Source organism: Schistocerca cancellata, chromosome 3 (genome assembly GCF_023864275.1).
Source record: "Schistocerca cancellata isolate TAMUIC-IGC-003103 chromosome 3, iqSchCanc2.1, whole genome shotgun sequence".
Lineage (NCBI taxonomy): Eukaryota > Metazoa > Arthropoda > Insecta > Orthoptera > Acrididae > Schistocerca > Schistocerca cancellata.
In genome coordinates this window covers 175,245,385-175,257,413 of record NC_064628.1, presented here as the reverse complement: position 1 = coordinate 175,257,413, position 12,029 = coordinate 175,245,385, and the positions used below count along the sequence as shown (strand labels likewise).

Below are 12,029 nucleotides of genomic sequence, written 5' to 3'. Positions count from 1 at the left end.
GAGTTCGTACCACAAAACCAACACCAGTTCGAGACGGAAGAAACTTTAAGACATATAAATCAGCATGAAAGTAAGCGTCGAGAGGAAAAGGAAAAGCAGCACCTTTGAGCCTCCTAGAGGATGCTGAAGGTTTGAATGGTATCACCCTGTGCATTAGTTCACACGAAATTAAAGCAATTAGGTATGACAAAGAGACAAACTTACGGGATGTTCTAGCAGCAGACACTGAGACGAAAGACAATGACGACGCATGGGACGAACAAGTTCAAGCTTCCATAAGGGTATCAATTGCCAACATACCAGTAACAGCCATTGTAGATACAGGAGCTAGTATAAATGTCTTATCTTTATGTTTATTTAAGCAAATATCATCTGTGTGCAAAGTATTATCACTTCCAATTCAAGGTTGCACCGTTTCTGGAGCAATTGGTCCACTAACACAACGAGTAAATCTTCAGACTCACCTTCAAATTCAGATAGAGTCTATTTCAGAAACATACATTTTTCTTATTGCTAAAAACCTATCAGTGCCATGTATCCTGAGTATATAATTCTTGAGACAGACGAAAGCTAAAATTGGCGTCGAATTGGGAATCTGTACTCTAGTAGCAGGTCAGCAACAAGCAACAGTAAATTTGTTAAGAAGTAAGGTGAGGACAAACTTTGCTGGGCTCCAAATAGCAGTACGACCATGGACTAAAAGACAACAGTACAGTCAGACAGGAGACATGACAGACCTTGAAAGTGTTAACGACGATGAGTATAAAGATCTAATTCCCAGTCAGATTGAATTATACGTTAAAGCTAGTGAGTCCACTGAATTATCCAAACAACAGAAGAATGGGCTTTACAATTTGTTAACAGATTACGTTCAAGTATTTCCTAAGAAACGTGGACTAATAAAAGGCTTTGAATATTGAATGGATGTCCTGCCCAATTCAACATACTGTAGAACAGGCTATTCCATTCCATATGCGAGACGCGAACCTGTCAAGTGCGAGATCAGGAAAATGTTACGATGTAATGTGATAAAAGTATCTCATTCACCTTATTCGAGTCCTTTATTGTCTGTACTAAAATCAGATGGTAGCGTAAGGCTAGTCTTAGATGCAAGATTAATCAATAAAATTATAGTACCCATAAGAATAAGACCTGAGGCTCTTGAAGAGCATCTGCAGAAGTTTCATGAAGTTAAGTATTTGAGCACCCTCGATTTGAAAAGCAGTTACTGGCAAGTGAAACTTGCGCAGGAGTCTAGGGAGTACACTGCGTTTATATTTTCAGATAGTTCTTACCATTTCAAAGTTGTACCGTTTGGACTAAATGTGAGTTTCGGAATTTTTATTTCAGCCCTTCACTATGTACTAGGCCCTGAAGTTTTAGATGAGGTAACAGTCTATGTGGATGACGTTCTTGTAGCATCGAAAAACTAGGAAGATCATGTGGTCCTTCTGCAAAAGGTATTTCAACGGTTCAGAGAGAATGGTGTTACAGCAAATCTTAAGAAATCCAAGTTTGGGAAAACTGAAATTAAATTTTTAGTGCTCATCATCAACCCTGAAGTAGTTAAACCTGACCCGGAAAAATTGTCTGCTATAAAATAACTTTCCAACCCCTGTTACAAACACCCCATAGAGCTCAGAGCTATTTTGAACCTGTTACAAAACGGCAACTGAGAAGATTTATCGCTCTTACGTCATTCTTCAAACGTTTTGCTTCCAAGTATTGAAAAAGAACTCATATTGGTATTGGACGCCGGAACGCCAAAACGGATTTCAGAAAATTAAAGACAGTCTGGTTAACAGTAACATTCTCCATCATACTCAGATTTATAAGGAATTTTGTATTACTGCAGACGCTTCCTTTGTGGGTATCGGCGCTTGTCTTTCCAGATTCACTCTTAGTAGATGGACACTAGCAAATCCAAGTGATTAGCTTTGCGGGTCGAGTGTTATCTGAGTGTGAAAAGTCTTATTCGGTTACGGAGTTGGAGGCACTCGCCGTTGTATGGGCTTTTAGGCGATTTAACTATTATATCTATGGAAGAAAAATTACAGTCTATTCAGACCATCGAGCCTTATCATTTCTTCTTACATGCAAGTTGAAACATCCCCGTCTTACTCGATGGTGCTTATTCGTGCCGGAATATGACTTTGACATTGTATATATAAAAGGTAAAGATTATATTATAGCAGACGCACTTTCTCGCTCACCTGAGGGCTTACCAGAAACTGGTGGAACAAATGTCTAATTATAAAATTTTGTTAGTGAAAGAGCCAATTCACAGAAAGTATTTTCTTTAGTTATGTAGGCAGATTCAGATTCTTCAAAATACTGATCCAAAATGGAAAAAGTTTAAACAAATTCTTCACGAAAATCCAGTCCACAAGTTGTCAAAGTTTTATGAAGCTCGTAACCAAGTGCTATTTCATACGACGTCAGAGTCATCTGAGAGGTGGTGTGTTTGCATCCCTCGAAATTTCATTGAACATCTTCTGTGGTACACTCACATTTCATGGGGTCACTACGGACCAGAGAAATGTAAAAGGAAAATCTCGACTTACTGTTATGTTCCGAATCTACATCAGAAGTTCGCCCACTGCTTGAATACTGCTCAGCAGTGTGGGATCCGTACCAGATAGGGTTGATAGAAGATATAGAGAAGATCCAACGGAGAGCAGCGCGCTTCGTTACAGGATCATTTAGTAATCGCGAAAGCGTTACGGAGATGATAGATAAACTCCAGTGGAAGACTCTGCAGGAGAGACGCTCAGTAGCTCGGTACGGGCTTTTGTCAAAGTTTCGAGAACATACCTTCACCGAAGAGTCAAGCAGTATATTGCTCCCTCCTACGTATATCTCGCGAAGAGACCATGAGGATAAAATCAGAGAGATTAGAGCCCACACAGAGGCATACCGACAATCATTCTTTCCACGAACAATACGAGACTGGAATAGAAGGGAGAACCGATAGAGGTACTCAAGGTACCCTCCGCCACACACCGTCAGGTGGCTTGCGGAGTATGGATGTAGATGTAGATGTAGATAATCCATAAATTATTGAGAAACAGTGTCATCTGTCAAAACGCAAAATCGTTAACCATTTTTCACTTCAATCCCACTAAATCCAATAATTGGTGAAAGGCCAATCCAGCTTCTTAGTATTGATTTGTCAGGTCCACTACCCACCGGTAGGGGAGCCGCTAAATATTTAGTAGCAATCCTGGACAATTTTTGTAAGCGCATAAGACTGTACGCAGTGAAATCTTCTTGTGCAAAACCGATAATTCGTGGCATTGAAAATGATTATTTCCCTGAATCAATTTTGTCCGATAATGCTTCCAATTTCACTTCATGCTAGTGGCGTGCATTTCTTGTTCGCCATGGAATCAAACAAATTTTGATATCCCGGTTTCGGCCGCAATCGAATCCGACTGTGAGGAATCTTCAAAGAATTTAACAGATTTATAAGGACGTGCATTCCGAATAAGGAATCTAAGTGGGTAGACTTCGTAACACCTTTCGTACAGATTGTAAACCACTTTCATCATCTGCCGACCGCCGGCCGCGGTGGTCTAGCGGTCCTATGCGCTCAGTCCGGAACCGCGCGACTGCTACGGTCGCAGGTTCGAATCCTGCCTCGGGCCTGGATGTGTGTGATGTCCTTAGGTTAGTTAGGTTTAAGTAGTTCTAAGTTCTAGGGGACTGATGACCACAGATGTTAAGTTCCATAGTGCTCAGAGCCATTTGAACCATTTGAATCTGCCGACCGGATTCACGCCACATGAGTTAATGTCAACATCAAAAGAAAGGAATGAGTGGATAGACCCCCTTCCAAAGTTACAAGTCAACGAATTGGACCTAGTCGCTAAAATCTGGAAAGCTCTCATTTCATTGGCAACGTATGCTAACATCCGAAAAATGACATTTGACAAGAAGGTAAACAGAGTTATCAGTTCCAAGGAAGGAGAAAAGGTAGTATTCAGGACTCACTTTAAACCATCCCTGTTGTTAAAGAAGAGCGTAAATGGCAACACATTTATGAAGGTCACTTTGTGATAATAAGGAAACCACACTGGTAGTTATTTGTTATCTGACCCTCCCACGAATAAAACCAAAGGATTGTTCCACCATCCTGATTTAAGAAAATTTTATAACGCCAGGAATTAAGTTAATTTAATCTGTAAAAAAATTCTAAGGTATTGGAGATCAGGATTAACTAATGAGTGACAAGAACTGAACTGAACTGACTACGGACGTTAACCAATGCTAAAAGGAAACCTTATGTATTAAAACAACGTGTCTGGAAAATAAAACACAGAATAAGTTGTAGACAAGTATTTATATGAGTAATCTTAATGTAAACAGGAGGACATGTCCTAGAGGCGATTTCCAATTTTAATTATAAGTTACTATGTATGAAAAATGAAGTACTCGAGAGGTATTAATGAGCCCTGAGGTACTAAAATGAGGAAAGAGGTCGGAGCGAATAATGCACTTCTCTCGCTAAATAGCAATATGAAAATGAGCAGGAAGCAGCGAATAATGCACCTCTATCGGTAAATAGTAAATATAAAAATGATGATTATAAGGTCTTAGTATTAGTAAGTGAAATTTAATCGAGGACAAATTAATAACCTGTTTTGAAAGAAAATACTTAACTTCCAGACAAACGAGGAAAGTAGTGTGAAAAGATTCGATTCCATGAGGTTATTCCCTAATTTCAAACGTGAAGTAAATAAGGCACCACCTGTTAGCGCAAAGCAGTCGGCCGATTTATCTTGTATTTAACTTGTAAGTTCCAGCACAGTGCTGTGCCAGCGATAAAATAACATCTTTTTGAAGTAAACAGATACCGAGGATGAAGCATGAACAGATTGATAACGCAGCGCAATTGTTCTAAAAAGACTTGACGTTAACCATAAGTAAAAGCGTGATGAAATAAAAAGGAAGTTCATTGTGTAACGCCAATTAAGGTGAGTCCAGACTATAAACAATCTGAGTAAAAGAACATATGAATAACATTGTTTATGATGGCAACTTCACGGTACTACAGAACATTAGCGATACTGCAAACTCACAAGCTAGCAGCAAACAGAATAAGAACCTCGCCCAAGCTTCACGGATCGCCACAGCAGCAAACAACAACACTCTAGTGAGAGGCTTATATATACAAATGGTAATTAATACCCAAATGCATAATGCATAAACTTGACTTAGTCTAAGAAATGAACAAAGAGAAGGCAGTGAGCAAGGTGCAGCAAAGTACATATGAGATATACATGCTTGAAGTGATAGATTTTATTTTAAGTGCGCATTGCAATATTCTCTGTGATTATGTGAATATTGAATCCCCTTCCTAAGTGCAAATCCTTTAAGATCCTTGATCCCATCCACTCCCCAGAATCAGCTTGTAAAGATGCACTTGTGCTTGGGAAGTGACGTACTACATATAAAAATTAGTAGGTTCGCGACGCCCAAATTACTTTTGTATTGCACAATGTAAATTAAATTTTCGACCTCGTTGAGGAGTAATTTAAATTCTGTCAACGATCTGCGAGTAGGCGCGCTTTGCCCACTATTCTTTTTCGACTGTTTGTATTTCTACACGAAATCGAGAGGCTGATTTGCTATTTTTAAATCTGTCCTCGAATTTTCTTTAAAGACAAGCACATACGAGAGAAACTTTGACATATATGAAGCACCACTCACAAATCGCTAAGTAAGATGAGCATTAAATAATGTATTGGGCCTACAAAATGAATAAGCAAGCGTGATAATGATTACTATGAATTAAATTAATTTGGTCAAAGAAAAAGGACTTTTAATAGCTTACCTGTGACTGTAGGCATAAACGGTAAAAGAGAAGACTAATTAAGAAACAATTGTTCTGATTCAAAGTGGTCAATTAGATTATTTCTCGATTTAAATGAACTTCGTAAATATTAGTATGTAAATCAACTTGTAAACACAGTGTGATGTTATGCAGTGAGAATTTAATCGAATGCAATGTTCACGCAGACGCTCACCACAGTGCAAGTGAAGTTGTAAAGTTCGACGATTTTCAGTGGCAGTATTCTACTGCACCTATGTGTGAAAAACCATTGATGTGTGCGGTGTGTCATAATCGATGTCATTCCACACATGCAGTTGCAGTAGTAGCTACCACCTGCCTGTGATTCCGTAAATGGATAGTGGGCAGGAAGTGATGTGAGGCAGTTTCGGTGGCAGAAGCTCCCTGCAGCAATCTAAATAGGACAAAGCCGCGATCCGACGAACAAAAGCGACGCATGCCACCTCTAACGCGAAATCAACGCTGTGCAAGTAAGCTCCGGTCACGTGCGGGCACAGACTGAATTTCAAGACTACTCGCAACACTGGAGGCGGAGAGCGACCATGTGACGAAATGAAGCAGACGTTCAACCCTCAACAGCAGTTGCTGTGCGCTACATCCGTTACCAAAAACATTGACACCCTGTACTGAAATTATTTTTGTGTGTATCATACCCTTCTGAGAGACTCTAAGATATAGAAGTTAGCGTAATTAGTATAATGACATAAATAAACAGAAATAAGTCACAAGGTCATCTCAGAATACTGTTGAAATGTAAACTTTAACGAGAGGTCACGATTCTAATGAAAATAAGGACAGGGAAATATGTCAAAGAATCCAATCCTTCCTATATCCCATTCCACATGTATATAAAATTAGCTTTGTAAGCCATTCTAATATAAGATATTTTATCTGATTCATATCTGAAATTATTCGGAGAGCCACTCTCGAGCCCTGAAAGTGAATGACACGGACCTCCTTGTCGAAGCCATCACAAGTGGTCGCTCTACAATCGGAGTTTATCATAAATACTGTACGTGCGACGAAAATAAGTGTATAATTAAGTGCGATGACGGACAAAGCAACCAACTGACAAGACGATGACAATTTAATGCATTCAGTCAAAACAGAAAGTTGTGTACCAGTTGTGATAGTCAAATTACTTTTACAACGATGAAAAATGAGGAGTGACTCTTTTACCTTAAAAATTTTGTAAAAATGTGTACATGTAGCCTTAATTTTAAGAATCATGAAGAAAGACTGAATCCATACAAAGACTGATAAAAACACAGAACAAATTCGCAATGATCTACCGTTAGTAATTACAAATTGTAATATTAATTGTTTTATTATGGAATGAATGTGAAACGAAAACTTTTAATAACCTGTATGTTACACCCACAAATTACAAACATTCCAATGGGCATGAGGATGAAAGTAATACCTTCGGTATTCCTTCCCTCCACATGCGAGGTAGTGTAATATTAGTAATTTTCGCCTCACAAACATTAATATACGCTCAATAGTAAACGCATGATGGCCTAAATTTATCGAACAATTGTAAAGTAAAAGAAATGAACCATCGCATAGCAGTGGCAGAATCTATTATTCCTTACCTTTGCCGTTCTTGCGCGGTGCCTGTAAATCTGTGTGTACATGTATCGATTAATGATATAAAAAATAGTTCTGTTGTTCCAAGACAAATGACGCATTGGGCGCCTCACGTTTTACTGTTTGTATTCCATGAAAGGCGGACGCGGATTTGCTGCGTTCCGCATCGGTATTTTATATTTTATTTGAAAATATTCAGTAATGTGCAAATTGTTATTTTTCCTATCAGATAACATGTAGTTTCTTGTAACTGATTACGAACAGACAGCTTCAAGACGACATTTGGACTGTTATGTATAAAGTATTTGACCTCAATGGCCATCTATTGTAATTTAATATGAAAAGGTACGTAGCATTAAAAAAACCTGTGTTAAAGATAAGTGTGCTTATTTTAGTAAATTAACTTTGATGATTTCCATCTCCTCATTTACTTGAATTTTGTGTTAGATCCTCACCGGAAATTACGATCACGCTGATGGGCCGAACGCAGCATGAGGCAGAAGGAACATTATCGTTTTCCTATTATTTCTTTATCAATTCTTTTTTTTAAATTCTGTAGTGTTGCATTTCTTTTAAAGTCTATAAATCTTCTGGTCCGTTAGTGTTGTTCCGGGTATGACTACATCGCGACTATAAAAATGCACGGAAATGATAATGTTTATTCCGAACGATCTCAAATGAAACAATCTGCTGCTCTTATTCAGGTATTTAATGCTCAACGTATGTTATTATAATTGCGTAATCAATCCCTGATTCTGTTGCCAAGTGGCCCACCAAAATATTCACTTTTTTGACATTTTTTAAAAAAATTTTAAATAACAATTCTTTTTCTTTCCGCCGCCCAAGAGCAACGCGACAATACATACTATCACGCCAACATTCTCAGTCGCTAGACGAGTGCCACAATTCAGAGGTTTTGCAACTTTACTAATGTCACTTAGGAATCGCGTACAGCACACGACTAATCCTGGGAAACTTTTTAATAACTTCATTGTACTCGGGTGAAGATATTACACCAATATTTTCAGTTTATTTGGCTCTGGTTTTAACCCATCTTCGGTTAAGACATGTGCGAGATGTGTGACCTCCTTCCTTAAATATTGACATTTATCCACCTGTAACCTAAAGTTATATTTTCTTTGCCACTTTGAAACCTCGCCCAAGCGAGCGCTGTGTTCTTCCAGCGATGGGCAGAAAATGACTGCGTCGTCTCAACAAATACACATCTTTTCAGCCTGTAGGCCAATGAGAAACGAATCCACCAATGGCTGGAACGTGGAGGGTGGAGAACCGAGTCCCATTGGTATTCCTTTGTGCGTGTAACGGTTGTCTGGTGTTCTAAAAGCTGTATGATCCCGGTTTTTTTTCGTCTAGTAACTTCTCATAGCATTCCTTAGCCAAATCAAGCGTTGAAAAATGTTTTACTTTACACAGTGCACCTAAGATTTCATCTGTACATGTAGTTGGGAAGACTGCATTAAGAGTAAAATGATTTATTTTTCTGTAATAAGCTACCAAGCTCCATTTCTTTCTACTAGATGATCCATCTTCTTGGGAATCATGAGTAACGGGGAATTAGAGGCACTTGTTGAAGGTACTACTGAGTCGTTCCCCAGCATCTGATATATATTCGGTTGTATCGGATTTGTCTGTACTTCTGGTATTCGTTAAGGACGAGAGAAAATTATACGTCCCTCTACTGCAGGAAACAGTTCTCTTTGATGCCGGATTGAATCTATATGTGTCAACTTATCCCCTCGCCAAAATTATACCGAGAACACATCTCTATTATGGACTGTTTTTCTACGGCATTTAAGTGATCTAACCGCAATTTTCTTTTGGTAAACTGATTCTCGATGTTTCTCTCTTGAGACCTTGTCTACCTTGCACACAGTCTGCTTCTGACTTTGGCTAAATGGCGAAACTTCTTCCACACCAATGCGAGGCATATCCATATAAACCGTCTCTTCTCGTGTATTTATAACGTTAATTGAAGAAGAGCTTCTTCGTACGCTTACCAACGCCTCTGGAAGGTATACGCCTTCCTGCAAATCTTGTTTCTTGACAATGCCTTTTCTTAGGCTAGTATCTGCGGTCTTTATCCTCACAATCCCTTTCTTACGAGGACCCAACTGTATCTTAGCCACCTGACCTGCCTGAGGCTTCGTGGCATCTGTTTCCCTTGGGTAAAACGTCTGTCTACCATTATCTTGTTTAATTCGCTGTTTCCTCGGCGTTCGGTTGTTTGCGGCCACTCTGAACACCTCAGAGATGCATGGACTCTACTGCTTTCACATGTTCCAGTTTCCAAATCCTTTTGTGGCTTTCTAAGCGTCTGTTCCTTTGTACTTGCGCATTGCGCTTCTTTCTCCGTACATAGTTTAACGGGCCTCCACGAGATCCACAGGGTTCCCCTGGCGTAATCAGTTACTTCATGATGCTTCGAAGTCTCTACCAATTAAACCGACTTAGGAAACATCCAGTTCCCCTTCTACCAGAAGAAACGTATGTTTCACTCTTAATTCCCGATCTATTCGAAGATTTAAAATTGCAATCAAATATGTATGTATGACTGGAACTTTCTTCACAGAATACTTTAACAAGTTAACTTCTGCTCCATTATCTAGATGCAGTTTTAATGGCCTTTCTGTACTCTATGGGCAATTCAGTTTTAAAAACTCATTTCTAATTTTGCAGTCGACATTGAATACTTTTCCCAATTCAAAAACTTATTATTTTCCACAGATTACCCTGCGTTCTCAGTACACTGACTAGCCATGTGCCTTGGCTATGACATGCGAATCACACAACTACCTTCACTCTCTTACAAAAACCAGTATGTCCCCACAAATAGCAACTTTTTCACCAAACCGCCCTTGAAGCCTCTGACACTCGACACGCTACAGATGATTCCACTTTGCGAACATTTTGTTCAGGTTGCAGTCTCGCGTTAAATGGCCTGGCTGGCCGAAGGTTTTACACTTAACATTACTTCTGTGTTCCTTAGACTTGCTCTAAATGTCCACATGAGAGACACATAAGGGTGAACTTCCCTGTCTTGCCCTGATGAGTTTTATCCCCAGATTCTTTTTCCTTGGTAGACATAATTGCCAACTCTTCCGTCAAAGCTTCCTCAAACGTCTCCGCAAGAGTCATGTTTTCGCCCCTTGAATGCACAATTGTCTGTATGCGCCAATTCGTATTAATGACAAAATGGCTCTGAGCACTATGGGACTTAACATCTATGGTCATCAGTCCCCTAGAACTTAGAACTACTTAAACCTAACTAACCTAAGGACAGCACACAACACCCAGCCATCACGAGGCAGAGAAAATCCCTGACCCCGCCGGGAATCGAACCCGGGAACCCGGGCGTGGGAAGCGAGAACGCTACCGCACGACCACGAGATGCGGGCTATTAATGACAAAGATCCCGCCAGTTCTGGTGCTGGAAATGCACCATGGACAGCTTCACGAAACTGATGTTGAAGTGTAGCTAGTTTACTGTCCCAATCTGCTTTCCATTCTCCATTTGACTGCTTACTACATGCGTAATTTTCCAATAAAATAATTCTTACTTCTCCCCAAGTGAACATTACTCACACACTGAATATAGGTTTTTACGAATTTTAAAAATATTGGATATTCACCTTCACACATTAATCAATGAATTCATTTAATTCCAATTTTTTACCATGGAAAGCCTGGGGAACAAGTTTATCAGCACTGATAATAATGCTGGTGCAGCTGTTGCCACTGCTGTTACTACTGCTGCTGGTGGAGCTGCAGCTACTGTTATTGCTGTTGCTGCTGGTGCAGCTGCTGCTACCGCTGTTACTGCTGCTGCTGGTGCAGCTGCAGCCACTGTTATTGCTGTTGCTGATGGTGCAGCTGCTGCCACTGCTGTTACGCTTGCTGCTGATACAGCTGCTGCTCTTGTTATTGCTGCTGCTGCTGGTGCAGCTGCTGCCACTGCTTTTACTGTTGCTGCTGGTGCAGCTGCAGTCACTGTTGTTTCTGTTGCAGCTGATGCAGGTGCAGACACTGTTGTTGCTGTTGCTGTTGGTGCACCTATAGCCACTGTTGTCGATGTAGCTGCTGTTACCTCTAGGCCTCATCTATTATCCACTGGATTCTGCTCAAAATTATCTACAGACTAGCTGATGACACCAGCACTACAAAGGTAGTATGTATACTGACAATGCTCCCGATGAAGCTGCTGTGGCTGCTGCTGCATCTGCTGCTGTTGCATGTCAGCACTCATTTCATCCATGATTTGGTGTTTCTGGAAATGCACTGAAACAATAAGAAGAAATGTATTCAGTACTAGGAAATTCTTAGTGGAAGAGAAAAGTTATCGACTGAAATCTGTAGTTACCAGGTAATTATCTATCCTGCTGCAACGGTCTCTGCCGTTTGCCGCCACTGGTACTTCCACCGGTGCTTGACGCCGCTGAACACTTCATGTTATATCAACCAAACTATCGATTAAGACAGACGAGTGAGAACAAGACAATCGAAATCACACTACAGTGGTTGACGACAGAATGAGGGCGACTGGGGATCGGGTGGGCATTGGCGCTGA

At 40.1% G+C, this 12,029-nt stretch overlaps 1 protein-coding gene across 1 annotated transcript; it reads left to right on the top strand.

The window, feature by feature from the left end:
- The first annotated feature begins 11,139 nt into the window (after positions 1-11,139).
- On the top strand, positions 11,140-11,604 carry LOC126176185 (ice-structuring protein 4-like). Its single transcript, XM_049923327.1, has one exon. The coding sequence runs from the start codon at positions 11,140-11,142 to the stop codon at positions 11,602-11,604; it is 465 nt and encodes a 154-aa protein (XP_049779284.1).
- Positions 11,605-12,029: the final 425 nt, after the last annotated feature.

Excerpts from the sequence above, each read along its gene's own strand:
- LOC126176185 (XM_049923327.1), top strand. The coding sequence starts at position 11,140 with ATGGAAAGCCTGGGGAACAAGTTTATCAGCACTGATAATAATGCTGGT.